The sequence below is a fragment of the Hyperolius riggenbachi genome, chromosome 3, assembly GCF_040937935.1.
Source record: "Hyperolius riggenbachi isolate aHypRig1 chromosome 3, aHypRig1.pri, whole genome shotgun sequence".
Classification (NCBI taxonomy): domain Eukaryota; kingdom Metazoa; phylum Chordata; class Amphibia; order Anura; family Hyperoliidae; genus Hyperolius; species Hyperolius riggenbachi.
The window spans coordinates 253552116-253576245 of NC_090648.1; the positions used below are offsets into that span (position 1 = coordinate 253552116).

At 39.5% G+C, this 24130-nt stretch overlaps 1 protein-coding gene across 2 annotated transcripts in view; it reads left to right on the forward strand.

The window, feature by feature from the left end:
• SEMA3A (semaphorin 3A) overlaps positions 1–24130 on the forward strand; it is a 295451-nt gene that overhangs the window by 177197 nt on the left and 94124 nt on the right. For both annotated transcript variants that reach the window (XR_011030380.1, XM_068276173.1), the window contains exons 5-6: positions 4057–4150; positions 13661–13780. Coding sequence is in view for 1 of the 2 variants with exons in the window: in XM_068276173.1 (XP_068132274.1) it covers positions 4057–4150; positions 13661–13780 (214 nt within the window). In the remaining variant the exon portion in view is untranslated. The remainder of the gene's footprint in view (positions 1–4056; positions 4151–13660; positions 13781–24130) is intronic.

The window sequence follows — 24130 nt, forward strand, 5'->3', positions numbered from 1 at the left end:
AGAAGGCTGAAAAGCCTGCACAGCCCAGTGCACCAAATAAGGGCTGGTCATTAGGGGGGTTTAGCACTGTAGTCCTGAAGTGGTTAAAGAGAGAAAGAAAATTATCTCCTAGGAGATAACACAGGAGAAAAAGTTAATTGCCTATCTGTGTCAAACAATTGTGGTGCATGGCCACCCTGTGTCAACATTCAGGTCTTATTAAACCCATTCTATAAGCCAATACAACCAAATTCTAGGTAGTTTATAGTATTACCTGGCAAGCATCACAGCTCACATAAGAGAAAACAAAATTACTACCTGACTGAAAAATAGACTCCACTAACTCTCAGTAATATTACTATTGCTGTGGTAGATAGAGAATATAGTAAGCATAAAAACATTAGTGTGATAAAGTATTTTGAATCTCAGATGTATAATGTGTTTCCTAACCCCTCTATTGTATACCTGAGAAACCATGTAATATTTTGTAACTTCATAGTTTCAATGCTGCACTTATTTACACAGTGTCATTTCGATGATGAATGAAATGCTGATTATGTGCAGCACCATTTGCCTCTGTGGAATAGCATACAGGAGAGAGGTTATATTTCAGTGTTTGAAAGGATTAAAGGGCACATTGATGGGAGCAATGGGAGTCAAGAGTTTGGACAGTGTTATTAATGAGTTATAGTTTGTGAAATAAAATAGATCCATGGAAGCATTCAACCTTTTAGTGATTTGTTTTCCTATATCAGTTTTATTAGATGCCACATTTACATGTCTTATTATAGTAAATCAACAATTAACCTTTTTTAATTAGCCTGCTTAAGCTGCATATTGTGAATGTGAAGCTTTGAAGTAGGCAATAAAACACATCTATCATTAAAGTCAAATTTAGTTATTTATTGACTGTTCTAACTACGTTAAACATGTTCTGTGACCACACTGCCAGGGAAACAGTTATGAGCTGTGGACTGCTATGTAATGCTGGTAATAGGGTTTCCAACTTGATACTTGAACATAAAATGTTGGTTTTTCATTGAAGGGTATTATCCAGGTTTGTAATTTTCTAATATATCTTAAAATATTATTTGATCATGATTCCTAAAAAGTTATAATAAATGTACACTGCAAGTACCTCTATAGACTGATATTTGCATTGCTTCTTAGTCCTGCTCTTGCATAGACAGCCATAAAATATTCAAATAATATTTATAGGTGGCTGGATGGTGTAATGGTTAAGGGCTCTGCCTCTGACACAGGAGACCAGGGTTCGAATCTCGGCTCTGCCTGTTCAGTAAACCAGCACCTATTCAGTAGGAGACCTTTGGCAAGTCTCCCTAACACTGCTACTGCCTATAGAGCGCGTCCTAGTGGCTGCAGCTCTGGCGCTTTGAGTCCGTCAGGAGAAAAGCGCAATATAAATGTTATTTGTCTTGTCTTATTGCGCAGACTCAAAGTGCTTGAGCTGCAGCCACTAGGACATGCTCAGTATGCAGTAAGTGTTAGGGAGTCTAGCCCAAGGACACCTTACTAAATAGGGGCAGGATTTCTGAACAGGAAGAGCGGAGATTCTAAGTCCACCCGTGTCAGAGGCAGAGCCCATAACTAAGCCTGGATACTCCTCTCACTTCAGGTGTCCTTTAAAGGAAAGGGGCATCCCTAAAGTTCCCGCAGAGCTTGTTTTTTTATGATTGGAGGACCTCAGTCACAGTACCCTTTCTTCAGCACCACCCACCCACCCTAGAACCCCTTTTCAAACATCTGAATGGTCCAGTCAGCAAGGGTTTGTGGGGGATATTGCAGGGATGGGTGACAATGAGAGTTGCAGCTGCTTTCATAACAAAACTACTTATGGGGTAATCCTGATACACAATATAAGAATTGTAATACTAGTACCTATCTGGTTATCCACCTGACAGTGCATTTTTCTTCTGGTATTTCAATTTCATTCATGCCCTTTTTGTGTGCTGTAATATATAGTGCCATATTATGCAAAATCTCTGACATGCACTCAGAAGTGTCTCTCTTAATCAGTCTGCAATGAAAGGAATGCTGCAGAAGAGACAAATGTTTTTATTGCTGGGTCCTGTGGGTCTACTTGTGAATCACGGCAGAGTGTGCATCCAGTTATGATGGGGGTGGTTATATGATACAGAAATAGCCGTCACATGTCAGCACCGTATTTGAACTGAAGCATATAAACACTCAATATTTCCGCTCATTACACTCTAATAGCTGTTTCCTCCTTTAATGTAACAGATTGCATTAAAATTGGAGAAATGATGAAATTAAAGAATAGCCTTTTCCCTTGACGTAAATGATAGCCACTGGAAAGGCTGCTATTAATTACAATCATTATTAGCAAAGCATAAAAAGTAAAGCGTCGATCAGATCCAGGTTTTGATGCTGAAATTCTAGGTTGCCGACACAGCATGTAATTTAGCGTAAGGATGGAAGTTTTAAATTACACACAGTGCAACACACACTAATCTATTCACATGGTTCTGTGTCACAAAGTCTTATATTCATTGCATATGACAAATGAAGTGCATAATGTAAGAAAATGGATCTTTCTGATGTATTATGGCCAATTCCGATAATCCAGGAGTGAAATGCTACAGCTTTCTCCATAGGTTTGCTTTTGTCCAGGCATATGTTCTTTTGCTGTAAAGAGCAGAGCAGGTAAAGAAAGATTGTGGCATCACCTTGGAAAGGAATAGCATATTGATTAGCCAGAACGGTGTAGCGGATACATTTATTATCTGCTCATACTGCTAGAGAAGCACTTTAACAGTGCATGTTTTTTATAGGGCAGCTATGTATTATAAGGGAAAGGCAAGTGTGTGTCCGTAAATTTAGACAAGGAATCTTTATGTATTGTTCACAAATGATATGTACAGTAGTTTGCAAAATGTGTAATTCAGAGTGAGCAGTGAAATGTGCAGATACTTTACAAATTAATCTTTCATCAGTTCATAGCAGTCAAGAAACTCAGTTAATGGTTTGTCCCTCTTAGTAAACCTTGCACAATCCTCACTGTCTTATGGATGTGTAACTGCAGTCACTGTATTCTTTGTCATGTAATTAGGCTGAAATCCAGTAGTCTGCTTTTATTGCTTTCATTATGCCAAGAACTCTTGACCTTCATATTGCTTTATGAATGTCCTCCCTTCTCATACCTGTCTGTGATTTTCTGATTTTCATTGCTCTTGAATGCAGCCAGTGCATTGCTACCTGTAGCTCTTATTTAAACAGATTCCCCTGCTCCTTACCAGTTTTACTTGTGATTCTTTTGACTTGTTTCTATGAGTATGGGGTAAATTAATCCAGGAGAACAAATAAGCTCTCTGTGCAGAGCACACTCTCTCTGCTGCCATTCATCGGCTCCCTGTAACATGACCAATGCGAGTCATGTGATCAGGAGCTGGTGAATGGCAGCAGAGTGTGCTGCTGTTATGCACAGAGATCTGTGGCACTGGAAGCAGGTAAATATAACACTCCCGACACTACTCTGCCTGGTCGAAGGGGCTGCCTGCTTGGTCATTGGGGTTTAGGGGTGGGGGCTATGGACCTAGGGTGGCCCCATGCAATCTTTTTTTTGTTCTTGAAATGTGGCCCCCATACATGCAAGTTCCACCCCTGTATATGGAGACTGCCATATTTATTTTCTTTTAAGCAATACCAGTTGCTGGTCTATTTAGCGCAGTAGTGTCTGAATCACACCAAAAACAAACATGCAGATAATCTTGTCAAATTTGACAATGTGTCATACTTTTAATCTGCTGCATGCTTGTTCATGGTCTATAGCTAAAAGTATTAGAGGCAGAGGATCAACGGTTTATTCAGGCAACTGGTATTGCTTAAAAGGATATAAACATGGCAGCCTCCATATACCTCTCACCTTAATTGTCCTTTAAGTTTTTCTTTTATGCTTTTCAAAAGCATTCACTGGCAAGTAATAATACTAATTTGCTGGCCAGGCCACCTACAGACATGTAAATCCAGCACTGTATATGTGTATTCTATGTGTAAAAAAAAAGTTGAACTAAGTCTTTAATTTATTTTTCTTACTAGGATAATATATTTAAGCTGGAAGAGGCACATTTTGAGAATGGTAGAGGGAAGAGCCCATATGATCCTAAGCTCTTAACTGCTTCAATTCTGATTGGTGAGTTTTTAAATGTAGGTACCAATAGGTACCATTTCTTCACATTCAAAAGCAGAAATTATATTGCAATGCATATCATTATGAGCATGCTTCTATTTAGTTTCTTGTATCATAACTGATCCTGCCTTTGATTATCACCTAGCCAGGGTAATTTTGAGTCTGGTGTTTGAGCTATTTAGGTCACAGAAAATTTGATAGAACTTTTAATCTGTAGAGTGTTTGGGTAGACTTTGTGCTGCTTGGTTTATTCTGCTATATTTTCAAATGTAGCATTTTCAATGCAGAATTCCATTATGGTATAACCTGTATGTATACGATCTACTCTTTGATGCCCATACATTTGTCTACAACTAATGTCATCTGTATAAAAATCACAAGTCCCTATCCCAGTTCCCAGAACGAAATTCCTAGAAGCTGCCATTGTATGAATCATTGAATTCATTCAGAAATCTTTGTGAACAGCTCTGTGTAAGCACAGGGTACAGTTTATATATGTTTAAAGGGATACTGTAGGGGGGTCGGGGGAAAATGAGCTGAACTTACCCGGGGCTTCTAATGGTCCCCCGCAGACATCCTGTGCCCGCGCAGCCACTCACTGATGCTCTGGCCCCGCCTCCAGTTCACTTCTGAAATTTCTGACTTTAAAGTCAGAAAACCACTGCGCCTGCGTTGCCGTGTCCTCGATCCCGCTGATGTCATCAAGAGCGCACAGCACAGGCCCAGTATGGTCTGTGTCTGCGCAGTACACTCCTGGTGACATCAGCGGGAGTGAGGACACGGCAACGCAGGCGCAGTGGTTTTCTGACTTTAAAGTCAGAAATTCCAGAAGTGAACCGGAGGCGGGGCCAGAGCATTGGGGAGTGGCTGCGCCAACACAGGATGTCTGCGGGGGACCATTAGAAGCCCCGGGTAAGTTCAGCTCATTTTCCCCTGACCCCCCTACAGTATCCCTTTAAAGCCTATTTTAATGGAAAACAAGTATGTTTTATTTAACTAATTAATAAAATAATAACAAAAGAGGCAGTAAACATTGATTTATTGAAATAACATACTGAAACATAAATACAAATAAAATTATTCCCTATAACAATTCAAAAAGTGCTACAAATTGGACTCTGTATAATGCATATGGGCAATACATTTGAAAAGCACTGAATAATAAAATAGGAAATAATGCTAAGTGTTTAACAGCTGCAGGGAGCATTGTTTTCCACTTTGGAATAATTTGCCACTTGGCTGTGTAGCTATTATTGGTCACTACAATGTGTCTTGTTTTATGTGTAAGTGAGAATACATCTGTTCTCCAGTTACATTTGGTTTTGTAATTCACTCATTCCACAGACGGTTTCCTTGAAGCTGATTGTTGACCTTCCTGCTTGAAATGGCAATCATTTCTTCCGAATATTTCACAGTTAATAAGTTGAGACTGGTTTCCTGCGAAGATCATTTGAGTCAACTACCAGCTTTGTGTTTGAAAAGTTCCCTTCGCTGAGTTGTGTAGATGTATGTTTAACATTTCCAACCCTACAGCTTATGTTAGTTAGTGCACACTGTGCTGGCAGAAGACTAGTGACACAGCACAAATTCTGCCAGGAATCGCATAGTAGTTCTTGTCAGACTCCTCTGTTATAGCATAATGGAAAGGATCTATTTATTACAGCTTAAACCTATAAATCTTTTTACACACTGTCTTGGCACTCTGACTTATGCACATCTATAAACATTGTAACCTCACAACTTTCACTCTGCTTTTACCCGAGCCATAGTAATGAGTGGAATCTCATTGTAAATAGCTGACTCTACAAAAATCTTGCTGTATTTCTTAATGTCTGAGCCACAGTGGAGTTTGCAACCCAGCATGCCTGGTACAGCTTTTTATTATTAAATGTAGTATTTGGGGCAGTAGGTATTAAATAGCTATATGTTTAATACAATTTGCAATCTAGAAATTATGCATTAAAACATACTGTACATTGCTTTTTTGTGTTTAGTTTAACACATTTTGTGTAGCATTTTTCACATAGCAATGTTATGCATTCTTTCTGTTTTCACGTTGACCATGGCCTCGGGTCCTTCTCTGCTTTTCTTTTTGTGTTTTTTTTTTTTTTTGTTTAAAGTATTTCCTAAATGTTGTTCATCACAATCTGTCACTATGATATTTATGTCATCGACAAGCTTGGTATTATGTGCCAATATCTGCTTTTCTACAAACCATGTTTAAATCTCACTCTCTATAGAACAACAGAGAAAGATAATGTCTATGATGATAATAACAATTTATGGAAATGTTAAATTAGCTAGGTCACCAAGATCAATGAATAAGCACCAGTAAATGCCACAGCATAAATATTATAGAATTGTTTTACCTTCAATAGGAATAATTAAAAAAACCTATCCCCTTTCAGGCCACAAGGTCTCTGACCATTACTTTGCTGATCCACCACACCATAATATAAATATCCAAAAATGTGAAAAAAGCAGCACTCTTGCTTGACCAGTGATTAGATCTAAATATCTGTCATATACAACTATTTACCACTCATTGTTTCTTCCGGTTTGTGTGTATGGTTTTTTTTGTACCTTCTTGCACTTTCCTTGATGATATTATGTTGCACAGACATCTGTAGTACAAAAGGTTTGAGCTTAGTGGGAGCACAGTTTAGGCTTATGTATGAAATGTCTTTTAACAGTTCATGTGTGAAAGAATGCTGTACTTTAATGCTGCAGCAGGTAGGTCTGGTACTTTGTCAATGAGGCTACAAGCACTTTTGTGGTTGAGTTTGAAAGTATGTATTTCATTCTTCAGATGATCCAAAATGTAAATGCATTTTGCATGCATGCTAATATAATGTCTTTGGCATCCATATTATAAGCCCCATCTACACCATGGGACATTGTAGCGATCCGGCGGCTCGATTAGCCGCCAGATCGCCTCTTCCGCGTGCCCACCGCGTCCCCACTCGCCGCGCATGCGCCGCATTCGATTCCCCGCTCGTGCCCGCTCGTCCCCGCCGGCGCCGCTTATCTCCCGCACGACTCCCTGCCATTGTCCCCTCGCGGGGATCGAGCAGGGAATCGGCGGTGCGGAGATCCGTCCTGTCGGATCTTATCAATCGAGCCGCATCAGCGGCTCGATTGATAAGGAGCATCGCGGCTTCATCTACGCGTGTAGATGCGGCTATACATTTTATCAAAATGGTAGATTTGGAGCAGCAAAGCTAGTCACTAGCCTCCACAGACTGCAATGCAAATTTGAAGCTATGGGGTGCCCGGTGCTTAGGTCAGACATGGGTGTGCAAGTATGATATACAGTAGGGATCAATCTCAGTAGGGATAATGCACGGATTGGTTATGAGTTTTAATACAGCATACTGAAACTCATAGTGGCAGGAACGGAAGTTAATTGTTAGAGGTAGGAAAGGGATTTGGTTATAATATAGCTGAACCTCAAGGTTTAGTGTTAGATAATAAGGTAGCAAGGAGGGAGGTTGTTAAGCAGGTTATTGTTCAGAATGGAAATATTAATGATCTTTTAAATATTGGAAAAAAATCTTGCACCAAAGTTTACCCGTGATCAGGCCCTGATTTACATCACAGGGACCTATAAGCACAGATGTCCTGGCACACTAGACTTAGCCCTCCATGAACCTACAAACCCCCACCAAACTGCATGGTAAGTGTGCTGGCTGGCCCAGCTGTCACATCTCCCTTACTTCCCTTGCCTGTCATAGGTAGCTACAGGTGCCCCTTAGGATTGTGTAACCACAAGTACCTTCAGTATTAAGTAGCTAGAGGTTTCCCTGTCTGAAGGAAAATCTCGGCTGTGGAATGCTGAGAGCCGGGTGAATTACCTTTCCTTTACACTTCGCTGGGGAATCTCCATTCCCTATAGAAGGAGGCCCTTCGGGGAGTAGAGTGAGCTGCCTTCCCATCACCAGGCACCTGTAGGCACATGCCTAGAGTGCCTTATGGGTGAATGGGAAGAATGACCAGCACCATCCAATTTGTAGTTACGCTCTTTTATTCATCAGATAATATGACAGCCAGTAATAGCAATGTTTCAAGGCAGTATCACCTCTTTGTCAAGCTTAGCTGCATGATAATACAAGGCAATACATGTGCACACCCTTTATATAGCAAACATCATGTACAAACAGCCAATCATACACACTATATTATCTAACCAATGGCAAAGGTCCGTGCCTAGCCGGACCTGATGGGGAACCTAGTGTCTGTAATGCTATTGGATGAAGGATAAGGATCTCCTCCTTACCTGTGTGTTTGAATCCGGAATCCGTTACAGGTAGCGGCCACCCCCTTCTACCGGCACTTCCCCCTTGGCTCCCGTCACCGCCCTCCTAAATGGCGGAGCTGACAGGAAACCACTGGGTCACGTGGGACGGTGTGACGTCAGCGCGCCGCCACCCCGCCCACCTCTCGCCGGCAGCCAATGTAAGTTTAATATCAGTACATTGTTCCATCAACTCAGGTACAAAAGCTTGTAGGGTCGAATGTGGCCCCGCCCAGATGCAAAAAACATCATTTATATATCGAAACCATTGGGTAGCATAAGTTTGAAATATCTTATTCGGATATACATACATCTCTTCATACACTCTCATATAGATATTTGCATAGGACGGAGCCACATTTGACCCCATCACTGTCCCTCTTAGCTGTATATAGAATGAATCCTCAAAATGAAAATAATTACATGTGAGCACAATTTTCAACAAGGAACTCACAAAATCTATCTGTGCCTCAGAGTAGTCAGATGCAGTCTTCAACATATAGCAAACAGCCTCCACACCCCCATCATGTTGGATGGAGGTGTAGAGGCTCTCCACATCCATCGTTACCAAAAGGCACTCTCAAACTACGGGCTGCAAGCTACAAAGCACATTCAAGAACATTGGTGTAATCCTGAGATAGGATTTCTGTGATATTGCATACGGTCTCAGGACCCTATCTAGAAAGTTTGCAATAGGGGAAAACACAGAGTCAACCCCGGCCACTATTGGTCGGTCGGGCGGATTTTCCGACCTCTTATGAATTTTTGGACACATGTAAATAACTGGGGTAATGGGGTAAGGTTGTGTCAAAAAATTGGCCAATTTTTCATCAATTATATTCCTAGTTAGTGCTAAAGAAACCACACCAGCAATCCGATTTTGAATCTCGATCAGAGGATCACTCGGTACCAATCAGTAGGTTACTTAATCTGACAATTGTCTCAGTACCTCCTTCTGATATTGATCAGTGTCCATCACTACTATGGCCCCGCCTTTATCAACGGGTTTTATAGTTAAAGCAGGGTTGTCTGCCAGTTCTTTAATAGCCATCTTCTTCATGTGAGCGATGTTATTACGGACCGAGCAACCAGTCATAGTACTCTTACGCAATAAGTTGTCAATATCTTCCTGAACTTTCTTGACATAAATGTCTATGACTTGACAAGATGGGAGTTGAAATTTACCCCAGGCAGGGCTGGATTTACCTGTGTCAATCAGTGCTGCTCGTAATGGAAAAATCTACGCTTACGGATCATTACGCGTAATTTTACGCTATTACGCATTACGCAATTACGGTTACGGCGTAGGAAATTATCTACGGTACATCACTGTAATTACGCGTAAACTTACGCAATTACGCGTAAGGATACCGTAATGAAGGCGCTTACACTACGATGTTACGCGTAGTGCCGTAATAACCATTCATGCGTATTTTCTGACGCATGCGGACGATATGTACGCAATAGCTGTCAATGTGACAGTTATTGCGTACATATCATTCGTATGCGTCAAAACGTACGCTTATACTGAAGGGCGGGAGAAGATACTATTGGTTGCTTAGGATGTTGACTGATTGGCTACTCTTAGAAAATGGGAGATTTTACGTTAGTAATTACGCGTAAAATTACGCGTAAGTGTTCGTAAAATTACGCATGCCTAGCAATTACGGTAGACAGTGTAATTACGATACCACTTACGGTCTTACGCGTAAATAATTACGCGTAAGACCGTAAGTTACGCGTAACGCTTACGCGTAAATTTACATTGAATTACGATGCGTAATTACGCTCATGCATAATTTCGGCCCAGCACTGGTGTCAATACCAAACATACCCACTCTTTGTATCTTGAGCACAATGCTGTGTGACAGGGCAAGGCTGCCATTAATTTGAAAATAAGCTACATGGCTTTGCCAGCTATTTTGGCATAATGGTCTTTAGGCATTTCAGAATGTTGGCCAAAACTACTTACAAAGATACACATATAGATGTCTGCCACTTGTGGATACAAACATTCAGATATGCCTGAAGACATGTGCGGCAGGCAAACTAAGTTTTGCCATGAAACATTTTTAGATGTCTGCGGCATACGGAGGTAAAAATATGGAAATGTCTACAGACATTGGTTGCAGTCTAAGGCCCCTTTTACACTTAATCAGTTGCTCTCAGTTATAACTGAAAGAAAACTGATTTTCAAAATAATGCCCATGTTTTTCTATGGCACAGTTCACACTTAACGCATTTTTACTGAAATCTTCTTCCCAATGCACTGCTATGGAAAAAACGTGTTCCAACGCGCACTAACACATACTAAGTAACGCACACCAATGCATACTAACTGATTAAGTGTAAACAGGGCCTTAGGGTCAAAACAAAAAGCTATAACCCAAACAGGAGGGCAATATGTGTCCATTAATTTTTGGCCTTAATAGCATAGATGTGTAGGCAAAGGGTAAAGCTCACCATTATTTGTTTCTAAAATTATTCCCTGGTCAGATGATGGACGTAATATTTTTATTGTAACAATTAGTTTTTTTTATTATTATTAGTCCACTTTCGGGAGGAGGGATTTTTACTTTGTAATAGATTTCAGATTCGGATATCTGCAATATCCGCGGATATCCGTGTTATGCGTCCAAATATCCACAGATAGCTATTCGGATTTTTTAAAGATCCGGATTCCAAATCGGATAGCGTAAAAAGTTTGGATATCAGGGTTACCCAGATATCCGAAATCCGGATGAGCATCCCTGAGTAAAATGATTGAAAACAGTAATATCAGACATACATTTTATAGCCTTTTGTTTTACCAACTCTTCAACCTCTGGCTGGTAATGAGGAAAAAAGTGTGCACTAAGTTGCATAGCAAATGCTATGCATCTTCTCTGGAATTTGGTACTAGGACTGTTATTTATTCTCACATGTAATGGGCAGTATTTTTATTTATGGTTACTATTTTAGGTTCACTTAGCCACAAAGCTGCACATCTATTGCCATCATTTATGTAGTCTAAAAGTATAACACCTGGAGTTAATCACCATTGTTTGACTGACCTTATCCATGCAGCAAAAGAATGGGAAGGTGTACTGATCCTTTCTATTAAGTTTCATCGATTTTCTTTTTTTTTCTCAGGCGCCTGTAGAGTAAGTGATAACAAAACAGGAATAAGGTTATATAAAGGTTGAGTGAAACATCAAAGTCACTTCACTACTTGAAGTTTTTAGTGAGTTTCCTTAAATCGCCCAGGCAAGGTTGTAATTAGGGGTATTTTTATACATTACATTGGAACCCACACACAAATTGTTAATAAGAATGCAGAGCTGGTACATTTTTGATCATGTAGTTCATGCTGAGCAAGCTGGATAATTTAGAGTACTTGTAATCTTTGAAGTGAATCCATTTAATTCCTGGCCCTTGCTTACTGTTAAATCTGTACCAGTGCTATATTTAATTACCTTTACTGTTTTTTTTTTCTTTCTTAAATAGTTATTTAGACATACAGACAAATTACCTTTTTTTACAGTGTGACTGTAGCTTTTTTTTGTAAGCATTGAACAAAGTAAAGAAAGATGCTGTTTTTGTTTTATTTTTATATTATGTTTTATTACTGCCTATTTTATCGTATCCTATCATTGTGATTAATGCAGGCCTGGTTTAAGTGGCACAGGACCCCAGGGCAAAGGTAACCCCTACCCCCACCAGCAAAGTCATTCCTCAGCCCCAGAAAAAGCTGCCAACAACAACCCCCCTCCCCAGTGGTCTCCCCCCTACTTTTCCACAGGGCACCTGCATGATGTGATTGTGTTGTAATAACTCTCCTGGCCCAGTGTGCTGCTCAGTAAGTGCTCCATCCAGGAAGCAGGGATGAAAATGGAGCACAGACAGAGCAGCATGCCAGGACAGGTGAGTTATTACAATGCATCGTGCACAGGTCCAGGGACCCGGGAGCAGTAAAGGAGAGACCACCTGGGGATGGGGGGGGGGGGGGCAAAATTTCCTAACAGGGAAAACATTACCCACACTGCCTTTCCCACTACTATGAAATATATTGGAGCACATACATTTGAAACCAGATATTGGAGAACAGCAACTTAGAGTAAACATCCTCAACAGGGATACAGATAGACAACAAAATTCAGAAAAAGTTCCTTTTTGTACAAAAATGAATATAACAATTTTAGGATTAACCACTTAAGGACTGGGCTATTTTGTAACGATCTGTGCTTGGTGGGCTCTCCAGCCCACAGCACAGATCGTATTTGCAGAAGGGCGACCAGACTTCCCCCCCCTTTTTTCCCCACTAGGGGGATGTCCTGCTGGGGGGGTCTGATTGCCGCCGGTTGCCTGCATGTTGCGGGGGGGGGGCTCCTCAAAGCCCCCCTCCGCAGCGATATTGGGCCTCCCTCCCCTCCTTCCCCTGGGCGACACAGGATGGCGATGCGTCCTGTGCCGCCTCTGATAGGCTTCAGCCTATCAGATGCCAGCGATCCTCGGCCAATCAGAGGCCGGGGATCACCGATCCCCTTTAAGGCGCTGCTGTGCAGCAGCGCCTTATGATGTAAACAGCGGGGATTTCTTCCCTGCGTGTTTACAATTAGCCTGCAAGCCTCGATCGGAGGCTCGCAGGCTGTTCACGGAGAAACCCTCCATGAACTGACATGGAAAGGCCGCTCGAGCGGCCATTTCCATGTAATACCACTTACGACCTGCCGCCGCCTTTCAGCATTAGGCGGTCGTTAAGTGGTTAAATGATCAAATAAAATATGTATTTTACATTTCTATATACTCTGAGATGATCAGTAATATAAATGTAAAACTTGTGAAATCCTACAATTTTTTTTTACAATCATTTAGAAACCATAGTATTTGCATGGGTGTATATTTACATCTAAATATAGAAATTTTGTTACATTTAGACATGCATTTTACATCAATCACTTTTTAGGTCCTGCGTTGTTGAAGCTTTTTGGCGTTAAGTGGTTCACACACGTTTACTTAGAGTTATCCAGGGTAGGGTATTACAATACCAAATAAAATAAATAGTTACCAAACATCTGGACTGAAGCAGATTGCAGAAATGACTTTGAAAACTGAGCGCACACTACCTGTTTTAGATTGGGTATAGGTCACTGTAAAAATGTGTAATAACACCTGTTATAAATATAAAATAAATGGTTCAAAAAAAATAAAAATTTGTTAAATTTTGTTGAATCTCACAGATGGGGAGCTATATTCCGGGACTGCAGCAGATTTTATGGGAAGAGATTTTGCCATTTTCCGCACGCTTGGAAATCATCATCCAATTAGAACAGAGCAGCATGACTCCAGATGGTTAAATGGTAAGCAGAACACCTATTATAAAACAAAGTAGATGTGGAAACACTTGGAGTTTTTGGTTTGGAATAAGCTTTATAGAACTGTAAAGAAGAAGTAAAAAAAAAAACCTTACCAATCCATTTAATGCATTTTATTAAACTTCATAGAGGGGGAGAAAAAAGCACCACCTTAAAAAAAGAATAATTTTGAAAGTTACATCTCAAATACAAGTAGAATATTGTAATATTTTATCTCAAATACAAGGAATCCTTGACAGAAATCATGAAAATGAATGTACTGAACTAAATGTGGGATCATGGAAAACTCAAATTGAAATGATCTGTACTGAATCAAACAAGATAAACTACTATTTGTCAAGGGAGAGCTATAGTACAGTCAATAATGGTGAAAAACAAGATAAATAGAAAGATTGCAATTTGGGATCCCTCAGATTGGCATGAGGAAATTGTCACAGCAGACTGCAAGGCAACCTGTCCACCAGGGATGCTCGAATGTACCCAAATTTGATTCGAGTACATCCGAATTCGGGTCCGGGTCAAATTCAGATTTGGCCAGTTTGAATTGACTCGAATTCGAATCTGGTGGATTCAAATTCGAGTCAGGGGAAAATTCGGCCATGATCATGAATTTGTGATTCAAAACCCGCCGACTTTAAGGGTGCATAGCAAAGCCCCTTTAAATGCCAGAATCACCAAATTTGCAAGTTATGTTAAGAAGAAAAGTGGGAGCAAGGGACATTTTTTTTTTCATAAAGACCTTATACTTTTTGAGAAAATCGATTTTAAAAGTTCAAAGAAAAAAACGATAAATTTAAATGCCGGTCAATGACAGATCGTGGGAAATATTTCCCAGCAGTTAATAGCAAATGCCCCTTACATCCTAGCAACACCAAATTTGCAGGATATGTTAAAAAGATAGTGGGAAAAAATATTTTAAAAAAATTTAAACATTTTTATTTTTGGGGAATGTTCTGAGTGTGGTAAATCTTAAAAAAAATGGTGTGAGGTCCCCCTTCCCGAGCCTATGTAACCCCTTGTCCCACATGCAGGCTGGGATAGCCAGAATGCAGAGCCTCAGCCAACTGGGGCCAGTCCGCATGGTCCATTGTATGGGGGAGCTCCGGGGGAGAGGGGTGGCAAGCCTTCCCCTCACCCCCTGAGCCCTTGTCCAATCCTTAGACAAGGGGCTCTTACCCACCTCCGGTGCCCCAGGAGGAGGTGGGGGTGATGACTCCGGGTTTTTTTCCTTGCTCCCACTTTTCTTCTTAACATAACCTGCAAATTTGGTGATTTTGACATTTAAGGGGGCTTAGCTATTAACCCTTAAAGTCGGCGGGTTTTGGGCGACGGTAGCTGAATCTGAATTCGTGATCACAAGTTTAACACGAATTTGAGAGTAAAATTCGGATACAATCGAATTCGAATTTGTGATCGGTATCGATCTTCGAATTCAAATTCGACTTCTGGATTCATAAAAAACTACCCGTGATCATGGGTAAATTCAAATTCGAGATCACTGGTGAGCACCTGCTATCCACCTGACATGCACCTGTGATATCCAGGAACTGTGATCTCCCATGGTTGCTATGCTTCAAGCTTGTGTACGTTGTACATTAAAAAGAGAATGGGCCACTCAGATAATTTATCAAAGAAATGAGCAGCAGCCATGCAGTGCTAAACCCAGTGAGGTCTTTTGTAAATTATCTTTGGGGGACATTGGATTAAGCTCCCACTGAAAAATTAAAATAGCTTCTGGTGGTGCTTATTTGAATTTCGCACCGAGTGCCCCTGTTGGTTCATATCAATGCCAAGAGGTTCCAATTTTTGATGCACTTTAGGATGGTAAATGAACAACTTGCTACTTGTGAGTATATATAAGCTATGCTATGATGAAACAAAGTGTTTGTGTGAAGTCAGATGAGAATCCAGTATTTCAGGACAGTTTCAGCTTTGGCATCCAATAAGAGGAGGTTGATGGTAAACCTGCTAAACTTCCTGATGACCAGGTCAGTGTGCAGGTGTCTCCTGAAAAGCTGGTCTGTAAAGATTGTTTTGGTAACAAAACTCTCTCCAGTTCTGAAATGTACACTTTATTTTTCTTTAAAATGTTTTTGTTGAGATGAATTGCAGAAGATTGGTGTGATCAAATGAAATGCTTTCCTAACAACATGTATAGCATATATTTCAGTACTATTATATATTGAAGTATAGATCAAATTCATAATCCTAAGATATCAAACCCATCATCTTCAATAAATGTTATTCATTCAGACAACCATATTCAACTTTCAGCTGGTGTTTTTATTGATTTGCTTCTGACTGGGTAATCTGAGTTCATGTGCATGAGGGAAGTTAAGAGACTTACTAGAAGGAGGATGTCATGACAATGGATGTCACTATGGTGTGACTGGCTTAACTGACATAGCTTTGTACAGATCTCCTTCTGTGAAAATAAGGCCCATTTGCAAATTAATTAGTTTCTGTTGACCTAAAGTTTATAGAATGGAAAAACAATCGGATTAGTGTGTGCTGTACAAAAAGCCATTGCGGCATTTGAGTGCTGCTTTTTCCAATCTACTGAAGACAAATTGAAGGAAACTATCCTACTATAGAGAGGCAACGGCGAAGGTTAAGTGTGAAATAACTATAGTAACGGATAGACAGAAGAGCCCTATGGTCCATTAAGTCTGGCCATCCCACTTGATTCTTTCTGTTCTGTGTATACACAATACAGCAGCAAATGGAGCCACACATAGTATGTAGATTAGCCTCACATTCATTAACTGATTACAAAAGGTGCTAAACGGATTTGATTGTAAGCTATATCTCCAGAAATGCAAGCGCTATAGCTGGCCCATATGTCTGCATTTATACAATGATCTTCAGTTATTTTTACCTGCTCACAGAGGAAATGAAGATAAATGAACATAGAAATTAATTTGCAGAGTACAGTCTTGGTAAAGGCCATCAAAAACCACTTTCAGTTCTACTGAAAACTCAGTGTATACTCATTTCATTTATATGTTACTCTCTAAGAATTTCATGATTTCACTTTTATTCTGGTTAGTGACTGGCTTGAAAACAGGTGTTCTTTAAAGGCAGTGTTAAGCTTGGAAGAAAGAAATATGCACAATGGTTTTAACACCTGCTCCGCTTTTCTTATTTGCTTAAATCTCTGGCCATCGCGCTGTGTAAACTCTTCTGGTAGTTTGTGACCTGGTGCTCTGCGAGTACCTAATTCTGAAGTTCAGATTCTGTAGGCCAGATATTTCCAGCTCTATACATGTCTGAGATGCTGTAATTCTGCATGACAGAAATCTGCTGGGTTCTATTTATGTATTCAGAAAGAAATTCTTTACCCAGTGATCTAGAGTGTGGCTAACAATTCAAGCCTAACCAGAACTTTTATTTTAACTTGTCTTTTTTCTTCTATTTGGAAGAATTGTTCTCATATCCCATTGTTCTATTTGGAAGAATTGTTCTCATATCTTATTGACGGGGACATTTTTTTTCTTTTTTCTTTCTTTTTCTTCCTAGCATTGGGAAGGGTTGTCAGGTTTGTATTGCTATCTCACCCTTCCCGGTCCAGTCAACAGTGACCACATTAGAGCTCAGGTAGTCACTTCACTGGGAAATTATTCATTTCAGAAGCTCCTCCTAGATGGCAAGTAGGGTGTGTAGCCACCTAGCCTATTTGGCTTTAACCAAGCTAGGATTTCATATATTGATTAGCATGTATCTAGAAGTGGTGGTGCTGTGTAACTATTCCTTGACTAAAGCAAATCTCTGTATCAGCAGCACCTCCTGTCCACCATTTTTTTTGTACTCCAGGGGGATAGGAAGATCTGTTTCACAGCCCTCTGTTTTATCATTATTTAATAAAGGTTACATTTTATACTTTTTAAGGCATTTTTGTTTAGTTCAGTTTTGCTCATATCTTAATATCACACCCCATACAATATACATGCCCTTTTGTGACTAGCGGGTTGTTTCCCAACAGAGGAATACAAGATTTTAGTTGTAAACTATTGAAATACATTTTCTAAACACAAACTCATCTTGCTAAATGAAATGCGATTATAACATGAGTTTGTAGTGGTTATATTGTATACCCTTACTATCTCAGCTACACAGCTTACTCTCACTACTAATAATGTTTTGCTAAACACCATTGAGTCTTAGGAGTTTGACTAGACTTCCCTTGTTTAAAAGCCCAGCCACATGCCCTTCCACTGCCACTGCCACACCTTCTCTGCTGGCCACGCCCCTCATAACATTCTTGATTGTTTTATGTATATACCTTTGCCTTAATACAGTGGCCAGGCAGGATGGAGAGGGTGACAGTAGTTAAGACTTAGCTAAATGCCCGCAGAGGAAAATGTAGCCGTAGCTCTGTGGCCCAATAGATTGAATACTGATCCCTGCCAGGCTACAGAGTAGTCATGATTCTGTACATACTCTGGCTGATGACACCTATGTTGCTATGTGGTGGGCAGAGGGATAGTGAGCGCATGCGACAGAGTGGCGGCAGTATGGCAAGAACAATGCAATCTGGTGTCTGGCATCACTTAACATTTAACATGCCAGATCTTTAGTGATTGTTGTTGTGCTGTTGTACCCATGCTGATCTGACCACTTAAATCTCGGCCACGGTGGTTGTTCTGGTCTCTCCACGGGCAATTTCAGACCAGCATAGGTATGGGCCTTACGGTGCATTCTGATTAAACTGATAACTTGCAAATCCCTAATTTCTCCTGAGTTTTCTCTTAAGTGATATTTTCACACCTTGTCAATAAAATTCCTTTTAAGCCACTAGCAAGCCAGAAAAGAAAGAAATCATTTCATCAGAATTTCTTCACGTACATTTTGGTACTTTTTCAATTGCAAAATACTGAAAGGTTATTTTACAGAGAAGATGAAAAATATTATCTCCTAGGAGAAAATGTAGGAGAAGAAGTAAATTGAATAAGGGCAGCAGAGTATCAGTAGAGCCCAGTTTTGGGACAGCAGCCAGAGCTGCTCAGGATGTAATATCAGTATGCCTAGTAGTGTACAGCTTTAATCCCAAATATGGATGCAGGGGTCTATTACAGCAGACCTGAACTCAGAATGTCCTCTCTGCTCTAAATGATATGCAGCAGCATAATAACCTTTAAACAAAAACATTTCTTTCTTACACTTGATACAAATCCTAAAATAAATCTGCACCATTTCTATTTCCTGATTCATGGAAGCAGACATATTGTTAACCTCCTGTGCTTTCAAATGGGTTTATCTACCTTATCTGTTATGGCAGTCATGTGAAACAGGGGAGAGATCAAATTACAACTTGTGATTAGACACAGACAAGGGGGAATTAAACAGGCTAAACTCTCTAAATACATACAGGGCGCATTTATCTATGTTTTCCTTTTGTCCTGTGCAAGAGTTCAGATCCACTTTAAAGAGAATCTGTATTGTTAAAATCGCACAAAAGTAAACATACCAGTGCTTTAGGGGACATCTCCTATTACCCTCTGTCACAATTTCGCCGCTCCCAGCCGCATTAAAAGTGGTTAAAAACCGTTTTTAAAAGTTTGTTTATAAACAAACAAAATGGCCACCAAAACAGGAAGTAGGTTGATGTACAGTATGTCCACACATAGAAAATACATCCATACACAAGTAGGCTGTATACACCCTTCCTTTTGTATCTCAAGAGATCATTGCGTGTTTCTTTCCCCCTTCTGCTCTCATGCACTGAAGTTTCAGGCTGCTCTTTTCTTCTTGCAAACAGCTTTGCCCTTGTCTGTAATCCTCAGTATGTGAAAGCCCAGCCAGCTCAGAGGACGATTTATCCAGCTTGTAAAAGATAAGAGAGAAGAGAGAATCTGCCATAATCTAAACAACACACAGGCAGTGTGCAGAGAGGGGCCTGGAGGGGGGAGATTCATCACAGAACCACAACACTGAAGAACTTGGCAGCCTTCCAGACACAGGCTGACAAGTCTGACAAGTGAAAGATGCATTGATTTATTACAGAGACTGTTACAGTAGAAAGTGCTGCAGTAAGCCAGAACACATTAGAATAGCTTTTGGAACTTGTAGGATGATAAAAAACATGATGCAATTTTTGTTACGGAGTCTCTTTAAGGCACCATTTTAACTGTTAAGCAGGGATAAGTGAAACTCATGCAGTCTTGTAAAATTTGCTTTGTATTATATTCATATGTACAACATATGAAACACCTGCTAAAGGGTTTTATTCTTGAATTTTAGTAAAAGACTAGCAAAAGAAGGTCTAGTTAAAATGAACAGCAGACCCATGTAGTTCAATTGGTTCAACTATCCACATGCCAGAGATGAACTGCAACTCTACAAATAGGGTTGTTCATATGCATAGCTGGTGCCAAGTACAGCAGTTGACAGATGTTAAAACTGCAAGTGGATATCATCAGCGCTGCGTAATATGTTGGCGCTTTATAAATACAATTAATAATAATAATATCATACTGCATGACTGATAACTGACACATGTAAAATCTGATGGGTGACTGCCACCAATTTAATGTTACTATTTTGTATAAAATACAATACTTTTGCCACCATTGACTGTGATTATGACTGTGGTTATCTCTCAGCCATTTATGTGAACTAGGTCTTTCATTTATAGCTGTAAGCTATAAATAGCTACAAGGGATTATAGATTGTATGTGTTATCTAGCTTGCAGGGGAGCTTGGGAAAGCTACAAAACAAAAACTTGTAAGTAACTTCCTGTCTGAAATGCACAAGTTTCATATCTTGGCAAATAACAAAAGGTTTATGTCCTTAGTCCATGTAAAATTGTATTTCATTGCAAACTTTCACAAAAATCAATGGGTTGTTAGTGTTAATACCTTCAATAAATGGGCCATTTACTGAAAGTAGAAAATCTTCAGCATAAACATAAACCATGCAAAGAAAGTTTTGAGGCTTCTGAATCCTGTGTTACTGGTAAACCTGTAAGAGTTCCAAAATGAATACATGGATAACATATACAATGCTCTCTCTCTCTCTCTCTCTCTCTGAGCCTGATCAAATTCACGTTTTCTCCTAAGTTTTCTCCTATGAGATAAATGTTCTTCTTCTGTTTAAAATAACTTTTGCACTCTGAATGGAAAAAGTACCAAAAAGTAGGTGAAAAAATACTTTCAAAATTTTAGGGAGTATTTTCTTGATTATCGTGGCTTAAAAGGCATGTTATAGATAATGTGAAAATATCTCCTAGGAGAAAACTTAGGAGAAAACTTAGGAGAAAAGGTGAATTGGATTGGGCTCTATGTGTATTCATAAATGTTTTTTCTTTGCTTTGTTTGGTTTGTTTTGCAACTTGCTTTAAAGGACATCAAGCATAAAGTTTGGATGCCTGTAGGTTCCAAACATAAAATACAGCTAAAGATCAAATGTGACAATAGGTTTTACTCAGATTTAGGGATAGACAGACTGTGAAAGCCGGGCTGCTTTCATCTGATTGTCCAATTTCTGTTTCTCATCTTTTTTTATGAGAACTACTACTTGTTTGTTATTCCCTGTCAAGAAAAGATTTTCTTGGCTTAACATTTTCTTATTTACAGTGTTGAGGCAAACCTCAACTGTACAAGAACATTTTGACAAAGCTAATCATTTATCCTGGATTTACACCAAAGAACAAGTGTTTTAGCTTTTCTTACTTGGGTAACCTAAAATAGAAGAACCCAGCCTCCTTACTTAATCTCTGCATGCATGAGGGGGGAGTCATATGACAAATGTCTTTCAAAAGACCACATCTTTGAGACATTTGCTATTTATGCAACATATTTTTATGTATATAAGACCAAAGCATGTCAGGTGGTCCCTTACTTAACTCCTTTAGATTGCGTATTATTATTTTCATTATTTATAGTGCTATCATCTTACATGGCTCTGCAGAATCTAGTACATACAGTTACTTGTACAGTAATCACAATGCAGATACACAGATGATGAACACAGCACCTTGTTAAAAAAGAGAATAAAAACAATATAGGGCTTCTTTTCCTTACTTCACTCTAGAAAATCTGCTGTTATTATCATAAGCGTTGCAAAAACTTTGAGGCAATAATTATTTATTAACTAACTTAGTAGAGTGGAAAAGTAAGCTTTTTAAAAAAAAAAAAAACGGAGAAAAGCTTATACACAATAAAGAACTGATTAAACATACAGTATTTCAGTATTGCAACTGCATTTCAATAATGCATTGTGGTTTTTTTTAGTACTTGTACTAAGACTAAATGGGATTTATATCAATTGTAGAGATATACTGTTTTACTAAAAAAAAAAAAAAAAAAAAGGAACAAAAAAAAAAACCTGTTTTGAAAATCGTGATAAAGTACTGAATGCTAGAGAATATCCTAGATCAGTGTTACTTAACATTAATGGGCCTGATGCAATTGAAGGTGAAAAGTAGCTTGCACATGCGAGGTACTTATCACCACATGAGGATTAGTGGGAAATCCTATAGCTGGTTTAATTTGTGTGATGACTGATCATTAGGGAGGATTACTCAGGCAAACCCTGAGTGATGCTCCTATATTCTGGGAAATGGGGAGCGAGGTTTTGCACTGTGGTGATAGCCTTCACCATGGTACTGCTGCCTCGCTCCCCCAAGAGACAGACGTGCACCCATCACAAGAGCCTGCACTTACAACTGAACATCCGCCACAACTCCCAGGGTGAGTTGCTTAGGAGGGTTTAGCGCTGCATGGGCAAACTGAGGGGAAGCTCTGGGGGTCTCCTTATTAAGGAGACTCCCAGATACAGTGGCAGAAGATGTGCATTAGCATTTTAGACCTGCTTTTCATTAATGACTGCATTGCCAAGTTGCTGGCAATATTATCCCAAGCACTCCTTAATGCATATTTATTAGTTAGGAGTGCTCCAGAATGGTGTAACACAATGGTCAACTACTCCCTGATGCTTTTATCTTACTCAGGTATGTGTATATGATTTATCATTTTTTTTATTTCAAAACTTATAATGGAATCACTATAAGAGGTTCATGCACCCCTCTGCCCATCTAAATAACCCAGTGTGGTACTCGTACCTTGTGGTGAGAACCTCAGATTGTGTGCACAATGATTGCCCAATGTTACCACTTCCATGTAGTATGAGGACCAACAGATTGTGAATAATATGAACAGGTTGTATGGGTAATCTCTTATACTACATGGAAATGGTAATATATTAGCTAGTCATTGGCCATTCAAAATTGGAGTTGTGTATGCACCCTAAGCCCTAAATCATGATCTGCAGTTTAGTGATAATGAAGATGGAAAGTGTTAACACTTGGAGTTGTTTCCCTTGTTGCAGTTTAAATTTAGACCAAGTTTCAATAAAGACAAGGCATACACAACGTGGTGGAATTAGAAGTATGAATTGTTGGCTTTTGGCACCAGTAATAATTTTTATGGGGTTTGGGTAGTTACAAGAAATAGATTTTCCGAGCCTTTTATAGAACCGAATAGTAGGTATTCTGTCTCAAGTGCTTAACAATGCATACAAAAAAGCGTCATAGAAAAATTCAAGACAAATTGTCTGAATCTAGTAAAAGAAAATCCATCACCACACTGATTTGTTTTTGCCGGAGAAATGGATAAAAACAAATGCTTTCATTTGCTTTTGTAGCAAGCTGTAGCTACAAATGAGTTAGCATTGTGCGTGGAAGATGAATTGGGCACCAGGAAAGATTTAGCTGGTAATCCGTCAATGTCTTTTGTAACAAGTCAAGAGAACAAGTAATGTGTGGCATCATTGTACATCACAAGCAAATGGGGATGCCACCCACCAATTGCTTCACATGCAGAGATTTGTAAGTTGAACATTTACCTTATGCCAAATGAGAAGTCTAAGCCAGGCAACTGCTAATGAGATTCTCTTGTTACTTCCTATTCATTTGGACTTGATATTTGGCAAATCCCTTGCTTCTTTACTACCAAGCAAAATTGATGGTAAAGTTTCAAATATGCTGTCCGGAACCAATGCATCCATGAAACTATAAAGTCTGAGGCCAAATCTGATTTGTTTATTTTCTGTCTAATGCAGTTGTGTATTTTGTTTCAGTTTCGGAAATTAGATTTGTTTTTATTCTGTGTAAAATCTTCCTAATTTATCTCATCATCTTTCTGGATGCTTTTCTGGAAATATTGAGGTTTCTAAACTGCTGTTTGCAGAAAACATGAATCATGCTGCCATAGAAAGTTTCCAAACTTCTTAGACAGGCTTCAATCTGTTCCTTTATGTAGCTGTTTGCATACAATACTGTTCCTTGGTATATGGCTATTCCTTTTAGCTAATTAAAAGTCCAATAAACATTTATA